Source organism: Haliotis cracherodii, unplaced genomic scaffold (assembly GCF_022045235.1).
Source record: "Haliotis cracherodii isolate W230 unplaced genomic scaffold, xgHalCrac1.p SCAF_13, whole genome shotgun sequence".
Classification (NCBI taxonomy): domain Eukaryota; kingdom Metazoa; phylum Mollusca; class Gastropoda; order Lepetellida; family Haliotidae; genus Haliotis; species Haliotis cracherodii.
Genome location: NW_027266268.1, coordinates 12,906,550 through 12,923,143, shown reverse-complemented (window position 1 = coordinate 12,923,143; position 16,594 = coordinate 12,906,550). Strand labels below are relative to the sequence as shown.

Below are 16,594 nucleotides of genomic sequence, written 5' to 3'. Positions count from 1 at the left end.
TTACTCCAGCTTTTTTAACAGTCGTACAATGGCCTCCATGTCAACATCACACACATGTACACTGTCCATCAGGACATCCATGAGAACCCTGACCGTGGCCTGTGTCCCGGCTGTCTGCCTCCAGGTGTAAAGCATGAAGAACACCTGCATGTGGTGCGAGGAGTGAGACATCTTACATCTGTCTATGAACACCTTGGGTAGGCCCAGCCGGATGCCCACTGCTTCATATCCCTCGCCAATATGCTCGGCTACACGTTCTATAAGCTGCTCTGAGAGACAGGAAATATGAACAGCATCCGGCAGAGAACACGTGGACCCAACATCGCTGGATAATGGCTGCCAAAATAGAGATAATAGCATCTTAACATGTCATGTATTTCCCCCAAATATTAGTGTAACATGAGAATGCGTTATTTATTTATTTTACCAAACAGCGTTTGTAATTTCACGACAAAAGATAGTAAACGAACCAGTTTGAAGAACGGATTGCATTTGCTAATCAACAATTACTCTTCTGTCAGATGTTATAAGATACATTTTAATCTTGTTATAAAAATACATAAATGTAGATGAAATGAATGGAATTTAACGTTGCGTTAAGATAATTGCACTTGTATAGCGCGTGCGTGTATATATACATCTATCTATCTATCTATCTATCTATCTATCTATCTATCTATCTGTGTGTGTGTGTGTGTGTGTGTGTGTGTGTGTGTGTGTGTGTGTGTGTGTGTGCCACTTCGGCCTCATTTCGGTTTTTTAGTGCTTGCCCACTGAGATACCATGAGGCAGTTTAATTTGGTGACCACAGTCAGACACCGTAAACCGACACCGCGCCGACCAGCCCTTACTTAATTACCTAGTAATGCCCAGCTCCAGGCAGGGAAATAAGGTATGATACGTATGTGATTTATAATTTTATACATTTAAGGGATAATACAGTAATTTCTATTACAGTGTGATTACATGTTAATCAATGATACTAACCGACATGAAATCTACCATGTCATCATTATAGGTTAGTGATGAAAGGGAGATAACTCTCATTACAGGTGGATCAGATCGATGGTGCTGTCAGTTATCAGCGTAGTGGTGGTATGTGTTGCAGCTATGTGATGTTTTAATATTGACATATGTAATAGTGTTTCTAATGATCTATGTCAGATATAGGAATGGATACTAGAGAATAACAAGGCTTATTTAAAGCAACGAGTTTTTTCTCTTACATTATCCTTCTCCTTCAAGATGAAGTGAGGGGGCGGTCGGGTAGCCTAGTGGTTAACACCGCGTCCAAGAAGATTGCACTTAGATAGCGACGTGCATGCTGTGTGTGCGTGCGTGTGTGTTGTTCGTGTGTGTGTGTGATTGTGTGTGCGTGCGTGCGTACGTGCGTGCGTGCGTGTGTGCGTGTGTGTGTGTGTGTGTGTTTGTACCACTTCGGCCTCATTTCGGTTTTATAGTGCTTGTCCACTGAGATACCATGAGGCAGTTTAATTTGGTGACCACAGTCAGATACAGTATACTGACACCGCGCCGACCAGCCCTTACTTAATTACCTCTGTATGATCAGGCAAAAGTGTTCGACCACCCTCTAATGGTGAAGATGTGTTTCTGATAAACTGATAGTTACTTAAAATCAATCATTAATTAGCAATACTTAGTTTAAATGTATTTTCAATCGTCTGGGATTACAATTGTTAGTGTCACTGCTTATGAAAGCTTGGATGTCAACAGTTCATTGTGATATTGTTTAATATCAAACATGAACGGGCTTTACTGTTTATGATGATAAGACACTACATTCATCTACGCAACGTGTTCAACACTACACGCACATATGACCCTGATCTAGTTTATGAATGTTGTTGGGAAATACTTCCGGGTGTAATCTATTTTTACATACCTGTCCTCACGAGCTACAGCGTTGAAGAATCGATACACGCCTTTACTCCATTCAAAAGTAAATGTCTTCAATTAAATTTGTTTTTGGAATGTTCCAATGATCCATGTATCAGGAAGTGTACAGTATTAATCTTTCAACCAATCATGACTATTCAAATTGGAAGTGAGTCGTTATTATCAACATATGTGAACGGGGATGTCAACAGTTCACTGTCATATGTGTACTGTCAAAATGCATGTTTCCTACTTTAGTGAAGATAGGACAGCTAATAGTCCTTATTTCTTCTTTAAACAAGCACTGAACGAACTTTATATATACAATGCACGTGTGTTTAACAGTGCCACTTTTCAACCTGACCGCCTTTGTGGTCTGGTGAACAGAGCTCGACATCCAGGTGATTAAACAAGGACTGATCGGCTCGGATTATGTATACTGTGTCTGAGTGGGGTATCCATGTTAAACTGAATGTTATCTAGGTGGACTAGCACTATAAAACAGGCATCAGCAGCCGCTTTACACATCCATTTTTATGCAAATTGTGTGAGTGGCGGTTGCTAGGGCATGCTTATCCTTTCACACATCTGATGTCATCACTGATTTTCAGTGTTCCATTCATACAATTATCGCCTCTATTATACTTCTTGCGCCCAAAGAAAGCGTAGTTTACTGTACTCTCTCTCTCTCTCTCTCACACACACACACACACACACACACACACACACACACACACACACACACACACACACACACACACACACACACACACACACACACACACACACACACACGAACACGAACGAACGAACGAATTAACGTACGTACGAACGAACGAACACACGCACGCACGCACCCCCGCCACCACCCACCCCCACCCCCACACACACACCATGCGCGCCCCCTCACCTCATCTTGAAGGAGAAGGATAATGTAAGAGAACAAAACTCGTTGCTTTAAATAAGCCTTGTTATTCTCTAGTATCCATTCCTATATCTGACATAGATCATTAGAAACACTATAACACATGTCAATAGTATAACATCACATAGCTGCAACACATACCACCACTACGCTGATAACTGACAGCACCATCGATCTGATTCACCTGTAATGAGAGTTATCTCCCTTTCATCACTAATATATAATGATGACATGGTAGATTTCATGTCGGTTAGTATCATTGACTAACATGTAATCACACTGAAATAGAAATTACTGTATTATCCTTTAACTATATAAAATTATAAATCACTTACGTATGATACGTCATGTGCCTTACTTATCGGATCGAAGTGATCTTCAGTGATATACTCTCTCTGCTTTGGCCACTCTACCGATACATTGACGACCGTTACATTCATGCGTGTATAGAAGGGTGACATGAAGTTGACAATGGGTTGTATTATTTTGTATTGTAATAAAGGGAAATGACAGATATATCCTATATTTAGGATTTATTGATTTTCATTCAATTCCTAATCACTTTTAACTCAAAAACAAGAATAATTATTTCAAGCTGCTGTACAGTAGTATGTCGGTGATGTCACACAAGCGCCTCACTATTCGGATTTCGGTCTGTAGCATTGAGCCACATACCTATTAACAGAGACAATGTTATCACTTTCTAACATGCTTCGGCGTTGTAGCTTGACTATCCACTTTAGATATAATACGCACACGGACACAACAACGCTTTATTATATTTTCACACTGCGAGGGATGAACACGGATCATATTGAAACTGTTTAAAATGCGGTATTCATTCTATTCTTATCACAGGTAAGATTGTCAATATTGTGAATGTGTAATATATTGGACTGCATAACTTTTTTAACCAGAGATTGATTCACAGTAATTCAATGTATATATCCCGTGTTTAATAGTATATTTTATAGATTTGGGTGTTCTCTCTTGCTCTTGGTGTTCCATTCGTCAAAGTCTCCGCAGTGCTCCGAGTGGTGTCAGGATGTCCTGATTGTGGTCGAATTCCAAAATCGATATGCATGTTATCCTTAGTTTGTCATCACCATACTCATTGGTTTCACTGAATGGCGGTACATCGATAACCTTTATCACTACGGCCTTTGCAACATTAAATACTGTCCAATTCGACGCTATAAACAATTAAATCAATCAATATTCTCACTGTAGCTTTATTCATTCGTCATCCAAAAGTCTGTAAATTTGTTTGTCCCCCAAAGTCACACTTTCATATTTGACGAACCTGATATTCTCACTTTAATATCAATGTACAGAAGATGAGCAAATATGCTGGGCAAAACAAAACAAGTGACAAATACTTAAAGCATCAATTCGCCTTAAACTGGTAATCTACTGTCTTCTGGTGCAATTCCATGGGTTTTCTTGAATAGGTTTGTAACTTTCGCTTGTCGACAATAAACGATGGGATGTTCAGGTTCGGTGACTGATCTGATTGATGTCACTCTGTCCCGAAGACGTGGATCTTTGCTCAGTCACTGGTATATCTGATCCAGATTCGAATATTGATAACAATGCACTGGTCGTTAAACACCATCCACTGCTTCACTCACCCCTCTGGCCGTTACCCCTATTCATATCTAACAAGGAAACCTAACTTTTCGGATCTTCTTTTGACGACCATTACAGTCATGTTTGTATAGAAAGGTGACATGAAATATAAGGGGTTTCAGTACGAATATTGCAATATACAGTTGTTAGGGGTGTGTTATAACTGTTACACGGACAGCTTGGGTTCAATTCCATTATGCTTCAAGTGGCGAACCTCTTTCATGGTGTCAACAGAGTTGTTTTGAAAAAGCGCCTCACTGTTCGGATTTTAGTCGACTGCATGACGCGACATATCTATTGATAGAACCACGTTTCTCGATACCATTGACTATCTTGCTTCGGTGTTGTCATGTGACTATCCACTTCAGATATAAAACACACGGACACGGCAAGACATATTATCATCCAGGGAGGTATACATACGACTAATAATGAAACTATCTGCCCATAGGATATTTATTCAAAACTATTAACAGGGAAGAATGTCAAAACTGTTTATGTGCAATGTATTCGACTGTGTGGTGTTAATAACTAGAGGTTGATGCAAAGAAATGTATTAAGTATGTCCCAGTCTGATTGCATGTTATCCTTTTCCGGCGATGTAGATCTTTGCTCATACTCCCAGTCACAGGTTCATCTGATCCAGATTTGATTATTTAAGATAAAGAGAGGGGTGTTAAACAACATCAACTCATTCCCTTGCCATTAAACCTGTCTATACTCAACTAGGTAACATAAGTTGTCGAATTTTCTTTTGACGACCATTACATTTTTGCTGGTGTAGAAAGGTGACATGAAACATATGGAGTTTCACTTAGAGTCTTGCAATATGCAGTTGTCAGTGGTTTGTAACTGTTACACGGACAGCATGAGTCTAATTTCAATATGGTTCAAGTACAGTACACAACCTTGGGGCGAGCCTCTTTCAACGTGTCATCAGATTTGTTTTAAACAAGCGCCTCACTGCTCGGATTTCGGTTTGTAACATAACGCGTAAAGACTATCAATAAATCCATGTCTGTCCATATAATTGACTAACATGATTCGGTGTTGTCACGTGACTTGCCTCTCTGGGTATAACACGCACACGGACACAGCAACATGTTATCATATTTTCACCCAGTTAGGTATACATGCGGATAATAATGAACCTGTTTGCAACTAAGATATTCATTCAAAACTTTTCACAGGTAAGAGTATCAAAAGTGTTGATGTGTAATGTCTCGGACAGTGTGATGTTAATAACCAGAGGTTGACGTACAGAAAAGTGTTAGCGAGAAGGGGTCAAGGATACATACCGTTATCTCAATAAAAAAACAGACACAGAACACTGGATAATTAAAGAAAGCACATGTTGTGGTGAATAGGGGAGGTATCTTTCCCCGAATTAAATGTTTCACGTATTCACGCACAGTAGTAAATAAAAGGATTCCTATGGAAACATGGCAGCTTTCAAGTACATCCATTCAGTAACTACACAACCTCACTTTTCGGATTTCAATTGACGCGTATTAATATCACGTGTGCCTATTTTTAGATCAACGTCACTCGCTTCATTATTCACATCAGCTCGTAGTCAACGAAGAGGGTTGAAATATGATCATTTACGTGGATAATATTTCAAGTGTTTTCTACTGGTAAGCAAAGTGCATATTTTGTACCAGAACACTTGGACCTGAATTAGTTTATAAATGTATGTGTGAAACACTTCCGGGTATAGACTGTTCCGTCACGCCTGTTATGATCCTGTACTATGTGGACAAATCGATACGTTACACGACCATGCTCAATTCAATCGTAACTGTGCACATTTTGATTTGTTTTTGGAGCACTTTGGTCCAAGTATCATTGGGTATATTATCCTTATTTCTATTCCCATTCTTGACTCGTCTTCATTAGAGATCCATAAAGGTTCTTATCCAAAGAGCGTTCGCCATCTGGGTCAGGTGATGTAAATCATATCCTGATACTGTAGTCCATGTCATACATTTTCTACAATAGTGTTGCTGGAGCTGAATGTTCTTCGAGATTTATACAGAGGCCATGAGTGTGGGTTCGTGGAGCTTGATTGGAATCAGTATGTGAAATACAAACAAGTCCTCGCATTCAACAGATGTGAATGAACATTTTTGCATTATTTTTTATTGTAAAACAAAAGATAGCAGATGTATCCTATATTTAGCACGTTTTGATTTTCATTTAATTCCTAATCACTAGTTACTCAAAAAAAAGAATCAATATTTGTTTTACTTTAAGCTGCTGTAGTATGTTTGGTGATGTCACACAAGCGCCTCACTGTTCGGATTTCGGTCTGTAGCACTGCGCCATATACCTATAAATAGATCCACGTTTGCCGATATCATTGACTAACATGTTTCGACTTTGTCATGTGACTATCTACTTTAGATATAATACGCACACGGAAACGGCAACACGTCATGTTACTTTCACCCGGGAAGGTATACATACGGATAATGTGGAGACGTTTTAAAAGTGTGGTATTCATTCGAAACTATTCAAAGGTAAGATTGTCAAAAGGTGTAATATATTGGTATGCATAATTCTAATAAACAGAGGTTGATGCAACAGTAATTCCATGACTATATCTGATGTCTAGTTGTATATTATATAAATTTGGATGTTCTCTCTTGCTCTTACTACTTAGTGCGCCGTAAAACAAACACGGAAAACAAATCTTACTCTAACGGTGTTCCATTCGTCTTAGGTGCTGAGTTCTCTATTTGGTGTCAGGATTCCCTGATTGTGTTTCGAATTCCAAAAATTCGACATGCATATTATCCTTAGTTTGTCATCACCATACTAGCGGGTTTCACTGAATGGCAGAACGTCAATGATCCTTATCATATTTAGCTGACACGCCTTCATGTAAATGAAAAACTGTCCGATTCGACGCTACAACAACTTAATCAATCAATATTCTCATTATAGCTTTATTCATTCCTTATCCAAAAGTCTGTAAATTTGTTTGTCCCCTAAGTCACACTTTCATATTTGACGCAACTGAACGCTCACTTAAATTTCAATGTACAGACAATGAGCAAATGAATGAGTAATTTCATATGCTGGGCAAAACAAAACAAGTGACAAATACTTAAAGCATCAATTCGCCTTATACTGGTAATCTACTTTCTTCTGGTACGATTCCATGGGTTTTCTGGAATAGGTTTGTAACTTTTGCTTGTCGACAATAAACGATGGGATGGTCAGGTTCGATGACTGATCTGATTGATGTCACTCTGTCCCGAAGACGTGGATCTTTGCTCATACTTCCAGTCACTGGTATATCTGATCCAGATTCGAATATTGATAACAATGCACTGGTCGTTAAACACCATCCACTGCTTCACTCACCCCTCTGGCGGTTACACTTATTCATATCTAACAAGGAAACCTTACTTTTCGGATCTTCTTTTGACAACCATTACAGTCATGCTTGTATAGAAAGGTGACATGAAATATAAGGAGTTTCAGTAAGGATATTGAAATATACAGTTGTTAGGGGTGTGTTATAACTGGGGTGTGTTATAACTGTTACACGGACAGCTTGGGTATAATATCATTATGCTTCAAGTACAAGACATATCCTTGTGGCGAACCTCTTTCATGGTGTCAACAGAGTTGTTTTAAACAAGCGCCTCACTGTTCGGATTTCAGTCGACTGCATGACGCTATATACCTATTGATAGATCCACGTTTCTCGATACCATTGACTAACTTGCTTCGGTGTTGTCATGTGACTATCCACTTCAGACATAAAACACACACGGACACGGCAAGACATATTTTCATCCAGGGAGGTATACATACGACTAATAATGAAACTGTCTGCCCATAGGATATTTATTCAAAACTATTGACAGGTAAGAATGTCAAAAAAGTTTATGTGTAATGTATTCGACTGTGTGGTGTTAATAACTAGAGGTTGATGCAAAGAAATGTATTGAGTATATCCCAGTCTGATTGCATGCTATCCTTTTCCGACGATGTGTTTCTTTGCTCATACTTCCAGTCGCTGGCTTATCTGGTCGACATTCGATTATTTAAGATAATGAGTGGGTCGTTAAACAACATCCACCCATTCACACTCACCTCTTGCCAGTATACCTGTGTATACCCTAGGAAGTAACCTACATGTAACTTTTCGGATCTTCTTTTGACGACCATTACATTCATGCTTGTAAGGAAAGGTGACATGAAATATAGGGGGTTTCAGTAAGTGCGTTGCAATATACATTAGGGCGTTAAACAACATTTTATCATACACTCTCTTTCTCTCCCTCTGTCTCTCTCTATCTCTCTCTTTCTCTCTCTCTGTCTCTCTCTCTCTCTGTCTCTCTCTATCTCTCTCTTTCTCTCTCTGTGTCTCTCTCTCTGTCTCTCTCTGTCTCTCTCTCTCTCCCCCCCCCCCCTCTCTCTCACACTCTCTTCTTTGGCCATTCTAAGCGTATATATACCCTACGAGGTAGCCTTACTTTTCGGATCTTCCTGTGACGACCGTAACATTCATGCGTGTATAGAAGGGTGACATGAAGTTGACAATGGGTTGTATTATTTTGTATTGTAATAAAGGGAAATGACAGATATATCCTATATTTAGGACTTATTGATTTTCATTCAATTCCTAATCACTTTTAACTCAAAAACAAGAATAATTATTTCAAGCTGCTGTAGTATGTCGGTGATGTCACACAAGCGCCTCACTATTCGGATTTCGGTTTGTAGCATTGCGCCACATACCTGTTGATAGATCAACGTTATCACTGACTGGCATGCTTCGGCATTGTAGCGTGACAATCCACTTTAGATATAATACGCACACGGACACAGCAACAACTTTATTATATTTTCACCCTGTGAGGGGTGCACACGGATAATATCGAGGTTTCAGTAAGAATATTGCAATATACATGTACAGTTGTCAGCGGTGTGTTATAACTGTTACACGGACAGCATGGGTTTAATTTCATTATGCTTCAAGTGGCGAACCTCTTTCATGGTGTCAACAGAGTTGTTTTAAACAAACGCCTCACTGTTCGGATTTTAGTCGACTGCATGACGCTATATATCTATTAATAGATCCACGTTTCTCGATACCATTGACTAACTTGCTTCGGTGTTGTCATGTGACTATCCACTTCAGACATAAAACACACGGACACGACAAGACATATTATCATCCAGGGAGGTATACATACGGCTAATAATGGAACTGTCTTCCCATAGGATATTCATTCGAAACTATTAACAGGTAAGAATGTCAAAATTGTTTATGTGTAATGTATTCGACAGTGTGGTGTTAATAACCAGAGGTTGATGCAAAGAAATGTATTGAGTGTAATACAGGCTGATTGCATGTTATCCTTTTCCGACGATGTAGATCTTTGCTCATACTTCCAGTCACAGGTTCATTTGATCCAGATTTGATTATTTAAGATAAAGAGAGGGGTGTTAAACAACATCAACTCATTCCCTTGCCATTAAACCTATCTATACTCAACTAGGTAACATAAGTTTTCGAAATTTCTTTTGACGACCATTACATTTTTGCTGTGTAGAAAGGGGACATGAAATATATGGAGTTTCACTAAGAGTCTTGCAATATGCAGTGTTCTGTGGTGTGTAACTGTTACACTGACACCATGAGTCTAATTTCAATATGGTTCAAGTACAGTACACATCCTTGGGGCGAGCCTCTTTCATCGTGTCATCAGATTTGTTTTAAACAAGCGCCTCACTGCTCGGATTTCGGTTTGTGACATAACGCGTAAAGACTATCAATAGATCCATGCCTGTCCATATAATTGACAAACATGATTCGGTGTTGTCACGTGACATGCCTCTCTGGGTATAATACGCACACGGACACAGCAACATGTTATCATATTTTCACCCAGTTAGGTATACATGCGGATAATAATGAACCTGTTTGCAACTAAGATATTCATTCAAAACTATTCACAGGTAAGAGTATCAAACGTGTTGATGTGTAATGTCTCGGACAGTGTGATGTTAATAACCAGAGGTTGACGTACAGAAAAGTGTTAGCGAGAAGGGGTCAAGGATACATACCGTTATCTCAATAAAAAACAGACACAGAACACTGGATAATTAAAGAAAGCACATGTTGTGGTGAATAGGGGAGGTATCTTTCCCCGAATTAAATGTTTCACGTATTCACGCACAGTAGTAAATAAAAGGATTCCTATGGAAACATGGCAGCTTTCAAGTACATCCATTCAGTAACTACACAACCTCACTTTTCGGATTTCAATTGACGCGTATTAATATCACGTGTGCCTATTTTTAGATCAACGTCACTCGCTTCATTATTCACATCAGCTCGTAGTCAACGAAGAGGGTTGAAATATGATCATTTACGTGGATAATATTTCAAGTGTTTTCTACTGGTAAGCAAAGTGCATATTTTGTACCAGAACACTTGGACCCTAATTTGTTAACTTTATAAATGTGTGTGTGTGTGTGTGTGTGTGTGTGTGTGTGTGTGTGTGTGTGTGTGTGTGTGTGTGTGTGTGTAACACTTCCGGGTATAACTGTTCCGTCACGCCTGTCATGATCCTGTACTGTGTGGAAAACTCGATACGTTACACGACCATGCTCAATTCAAACGTAACTGTGTACATTTTTATTTGTTTTTGGAACACTTTGGTCCAAGTATCATTGGGTATATTATCCTTATTTCTATTCCTTTTCGTGACTCGTCTTCATAAGCGATCCGTAAAGGTTCTTATCCAATGAGCGTTCGCCATCTTGATCAGGTGATGTAAATCATATCCTGATACTGTAGTCAATGTCATACATTTTCTACAATAGTGTTGCTGGAGCTGCATGTTCCTCGAGATTTTTACAGAGGCCACGAGTGTGGGTTCGTGGAGCTTGATTGGAATCAGTATGTGAAATACAAACAAGTCCTCGCATTCAACAGATGTGAATGAACATTTTTGCATTATTTTTTATTGTAAAACAAAAGATAGCAGATGTATCCTATATTTAGCACGTTTTGATTTTCATTTAATTCCTAATCACTAGTTACTCAAAAAAAAGAATCAATATTTGTTTTACTTTAAGCTGCTGTAGTATGTCGGTGATGTCACACAAGCGCCTCACTGTTCGGATTTCGGTCTGTAGCCCTACGCCATATACCTATTAATAGATCCACGTTTGCCGATATCATTGACGAACATGTTTCGACTTTGTCATGTGACTATCTACTTTAGATATAATACGCACACGGAAACGGCAACACGTCATGTTACTTTCACCCGGGAAGGTATACATACGGATAATGTGGAGACATTTTAAAAGTGTGGTATTCATTCGAAACTATTCAAAGGTAAGATTGTCAAAATGTGTAATTTATTGGTATGCATAATTCTAATAAACAGAGGTTGATGCAACAGTAATTCCATGAATATATCTGATGTCTAGTTGTACATTATATAAATTTGGATGTTCTCTCTTGCTCTTACTACTTAGTGCGCCGTAAAACAAACACGGAAAACAAATCTTTCTCTAACGGTGTTCCATTCGTCTTAGGTGCTGAGTTCTCTATTTGGTGTCAGGATTCCCTGATTGTGTTTCGAATTCCAAAAATTCGACATGCATATTATCCTTAGTTTGTCATCACCATACTAGCGGGTTTCACTGAATGGCAGAACGTCAATGATCCTTATCACATTTAGCTGACACGCCTTCATGTAAATGAAAAACTGTCCGATTCGACGCTACAACAACTTAATCAATCAATATTCTCATTATAGCTTTATTCATTCCTTATCCAAAAGTCTGTAAATTTGTTTGTCCCCTAAGTCACACTTTCATATTTGACGCATCTGATCGATCACTTAAATTTCAATGTACAGACGATGAGCAAATGAATGAGTAATTTCATATGCTGGGCAAAACAAAACAAGTGACAAATACTTAAAGCATCAATTCGCCTTAAACTGGTAATCTACTTTCTTCTGGTACGATTCCATGGGTTTTCTGGAATAGGTTTGTAACTTTTGCTTGTCGACAATAAACGATGGGATGGTCAGGTTCGATGACTGATCTGATTGATGTCACTCTGTCCCGAAGACGTGGATCTTTGCTCATACTTCCAGTCACTGGTATATCTGATCCAGATTCGAATATTGATAACAATGCACTGGTCGTTAAACACCATCCACTGCTTCACTCACCCCTCTGGCCGTTACACTTATTCATATCTAACAAGGAAACCTAACTTTTCGGATCTTCTTTTGACAACCATTACAGTCATGCTTGTATAGAAAGGTGACATGAAATATAAGGAGTTTCAGTAAGGATATTGCAATATACAGTTGTTAGGGGTGTGTCATTATGCTTCAAGTACAAGACATAGCCTAGTGGCGAACCTCTTTCATGTTGTCATCAGAGTTGTTTTAAACAAGCGCCTCACTGTTCGGATTTCAGTCGATAGTATGGCGCTATACATCTATTGGTAGATCCACGTTTCTCGATACCATTGACTAACTTGACGCGGTGTTGTCATGTGACTATCCACTTCAGATATAAAACACACACGGACACGGCAAGACACATTATCATCCAGGGAGGTATACATACGACTAATAATGAAACTGTCTGCCCATAGGATATTTATTCAAAACTATTAACAGGTAAGAATGTCAAAAAAGTTTATGTGTAATGTATTCGACTGTGTGGTGTTAATAACTAGAGGTTGATGCAAAGAAATGTATTGAGTATATCCCAGTCTGATTGCATGTTATCCTGTTCCGACGATGTGTTCCTTTGCTCATTCTGGTTTATCTGATCCAGATTCGTAAATTGATTCCAATGAGTGGGTAGTTTAACACCATCCACTGCTTCACTCACCCCTCTGGCAGTTATACTTATTCAACAAGGAAAACTATTACTTTTCGGATCTTCTTTCTTCAGAAAGAATATTGCAATATACAGTTGTCAGCGGTGTGTTATAACTGTTACACGGACAGCATGGGTTTAATTTCATTATGCTTCAAGTACAAGACATAGCCTATTGGCGAACCTCTTTAATGGTGTGGTACCAGAGTTGTTTTAAACAAGCGCCTCACTGTTCGGATTTCAGTCGACTGCATGACGCGATATACCTATTAATAGATCTCGATATCATTGACTAACTTGCCTCGGCTTTGTCCACGTGACTATCCACTTTCAATATAATACGCACACTCACAAAGCGACATTGTTGTCATATTTCCCCAGGAAGGTATACATACGGATAATATGGACACTGTTTAAAAGAGTGGTATTCACAGGTTAGATTGTCATGATCAAAATTGTTTATGTACCATTATATGATTGCATAATGATTATGACCAGAGATTGATGCACAGTAATTCAATGTATAGACCCGATGTTTAATAGTACATTAAATAAATTTGAGTGTCCTCTGTAGCTCTCTATCGTGCTATTCGTCTAAGACGCTGCAGTGCCCTGTGTGGTGACAGGATTACCTGATTGTGCACTGGTTTCGAATCCAAACTCGACATGCATAACATCATTGGTTTGTCAGCAACATACTCGTGGGTTTCACTGAATAGTAGTACGTTGATGACCTTTATGACTAGGGCATTAACCACATTTAGTTAACACGCCTTCATGTAAATGAGAGAGTGAGTGAATGAGTATGGTTTTACGCCGCTTTTAGCAATATTCCAGCAATATCACGGCGGGGGACACCAGAAATGGGCTTCACACATTGTACACATGTCGGGAATCGAACCCGGGTCTTCGGCGTGACGAGCGAACGCTTTAACCACTATAGGCTACCCGACCGCCGCTCATGTAAGTGAAATACTGTCCAACATTTCGTTATATTTATTTATATCTAAGGTACTCTGACTTTTCGGATCCTTTGTCGACCGTTTCATTCGACAAATAGAAAGTCGACATGAAAAATAGGGGTATCAGTAAGAGTATTGCAATATACAGTTTTCAGGGGTGAGTTATAACTGTTACACGGCATGGGTTAAAATTCATTATGCTTTAAGTACAAGACATAGCCTTGTGGCGAACCTGTTTCATCGTGTCACCAGAGTTGTTTTAAACAAGCGTCTCACTGTTCAGATTTCAGTCGACTAGATGACGCGGAATAAAGTCAAAAGTGTTTATGTGTGATGTATTATATCCACTTTAGACACAACAAAACTTTGTTATATTTTCACCCAGGAAGGAATACATAATAATATCGAAACTCTGTGTGACTGGGATATTCATGCAAATTTATTCACAGGAAAGATTTCAAAAGTGGCTGATGTAAAGATACTCATGGATCAATGATTATATTAACGCAAATTAGACTGACTGACAAACAAACAAAAACAGTGTACTCTTACCTTTCTGACCCCTTCGATAATGCTTTAACACTTCCCATGATCATGATAATCACCGATCTCTAGGGCCTTGTCCCATGGTATATTATTTACTGCTGATTAACATTATATAGTGTACCTTCTATTGTCGTTGAGTTTTTCACTTTTACTGCTATTGCTTAATTAATAATAACAGAAATGTTGTTACAAATTTTGGAACAATACAGCTAAAATCGCATCATATGGATACTGTTTGCTGTAACCAGTTGGGGGCACCAGTCGTCTACGGCACCGCGATTCGCTGTGCAGTGTTGCGTCCCTTGGGGGCGCCAGAAACCTATAATTGTGGGTTCGGCCCGATAATGTTTCTAGGTTTGTCAGCACCATACCCGTGCTCCTGGGTTTCGCCGAAGTGGTAAACGTCTGGTGCCTTTATCACTTCGGGCTTTCCTCTCACATTAAGTTGACACGCCGTGATATAACTGGAATAAAGTGGCGTTAAACCCAACTCACTCACTCACTGTAACCAGTTGAGGCTCATAACAGAATAATATTGCTTGATTATCCAGTGTCTTACATCTTCATTCTGCTATGAAAATACCCCGGACCCACAAAACAGGAAGCTTCGTTTTTATCTTTGATTCTGAATATATACACAACGCTTACGTTAACCATCGCGACAAAGTAGGCCCACGAGCGAGAGGACTTCTGTGTGCGATAAGCCGTAGGAGAGATGGTTATGCAAACGTCAGTTCCAAAGCGAAGCTTATGGCGAAAGGGCTCAGGGTATTAATCATAAAATAAAATGCAGTTCACTGAATTAACAAGAATGCGGGTACTGTAGTTAATAGGGGAGGTAACCTCACTAAATCAAAGGTATCATGTATTCACGGTATATATAAATAGCTACCTATGGTAAACATAAAACTCTTATATATTACTATTTAGTTTCCACACAACCTCACTATTCGGATTCCAATTGATATTCATATCACGTGACGCCTATTTTTAGATCCACGTTACTCGCTTAGTGTTATTCCATATACGGTTCGTAGTCAACGAAGAGACGTCAATTGTGATCGATTGCGTGGATATGGACCCAAGAGTTTTTTTTCAGGTAAGCGAAGAGTATATTGTGTTCAAGGACTCATACACATAAATATTGAATAAGTTTACAAGTGTAGGTGGGAAATACTTCCGGGTATGAGCTGTTGTGCAAGACGTTCCGCTGTGTGAAGGAATCGATATTTTCCACGTCTATACTTTATTCAAAACTGTGTACAGTTTCTTTTGTTTTAAGAAAGTTACAATAGTCCATGTATCATTGGGTATATTAACCTTATTCCTCCTTCGAACTCGTCTGTATTAGAGATCCTTAGAGCAAAGCTAAAGGCTCCTATCCAATGAGTGTTCGTGATCTTGGTCATGTGTAGAAGAGTTATATCTCGATAATGTAGTCCATGGTATACATTTGTATACAACTATGGCGTTCGTGTTGCATATCTCGAGATATACTTGAGTGGCTTGAGTGACAATAGTTTATCGCCCAGTGTTCACCCAGCTCTGTATCACGATAAAAAATTGTCATTCGTCCCTATCTATTACAAAAGGACCAGGTTTCTGAATTGATTGGTAAATCTAGGTCACCGTGCACTTCATGTGTGTCACGTGTTGGTTGCACGACTATCGGGACACATTGCTGGTGTACAAATGAATATTTTTGGAACTACTTCCGGGTAGAAGCTTCAGTGCTACGGATTGCCTTAAA

The 16,594-nt window shown here is 39.1% G+C and overlaps 2 protein-coding genes across 4 annotated transcripts in view; one reads left to right on the top strand and one right to left on the bottom strand.

Moving 5' to 3' along the window:
• On the bottom strand, nt 1-8,908 carry LOC139459479 (death domain-containing protein CRADD-like). The gene is made up of 2 exons (XM_071240917.1): nt 8,891-8,908; nt 1-336 (listed from the first exon to the last, which is right to left on the bottom strand). Exons 1-2 carry the CDS (start codon nt 8,906-8,908, stop codon nt 1-3), a joined length of 354 nt encoding a protein of 117 aa, XP_071097018.1.
• Nucleotides 8,909-9,661: 753 nt separating this feature from the next.
• LOC139459637 (uncharacterized) overlaps nt 9,662-16,594 on the top strand; it is a 34,840-nt gene continuing 27,907 nt past the window's right edge. The window contains exon 1 of one of the 3 annotated variants that reach the window (XM_071241229.1): nt 9,662-9,719. The gene's annotated coding sequence lies outside the window, so the exon portion shown is untranslated. Of the gene's footprint in view, nt 9,720-11,758; nt 11,823-15,861; nt 15,944-16,594 lie in introns of those variants that run through there. The other 2 variants (XM_071241227.1, XM_071241228.1) reach the window with 2 other exon arrangements.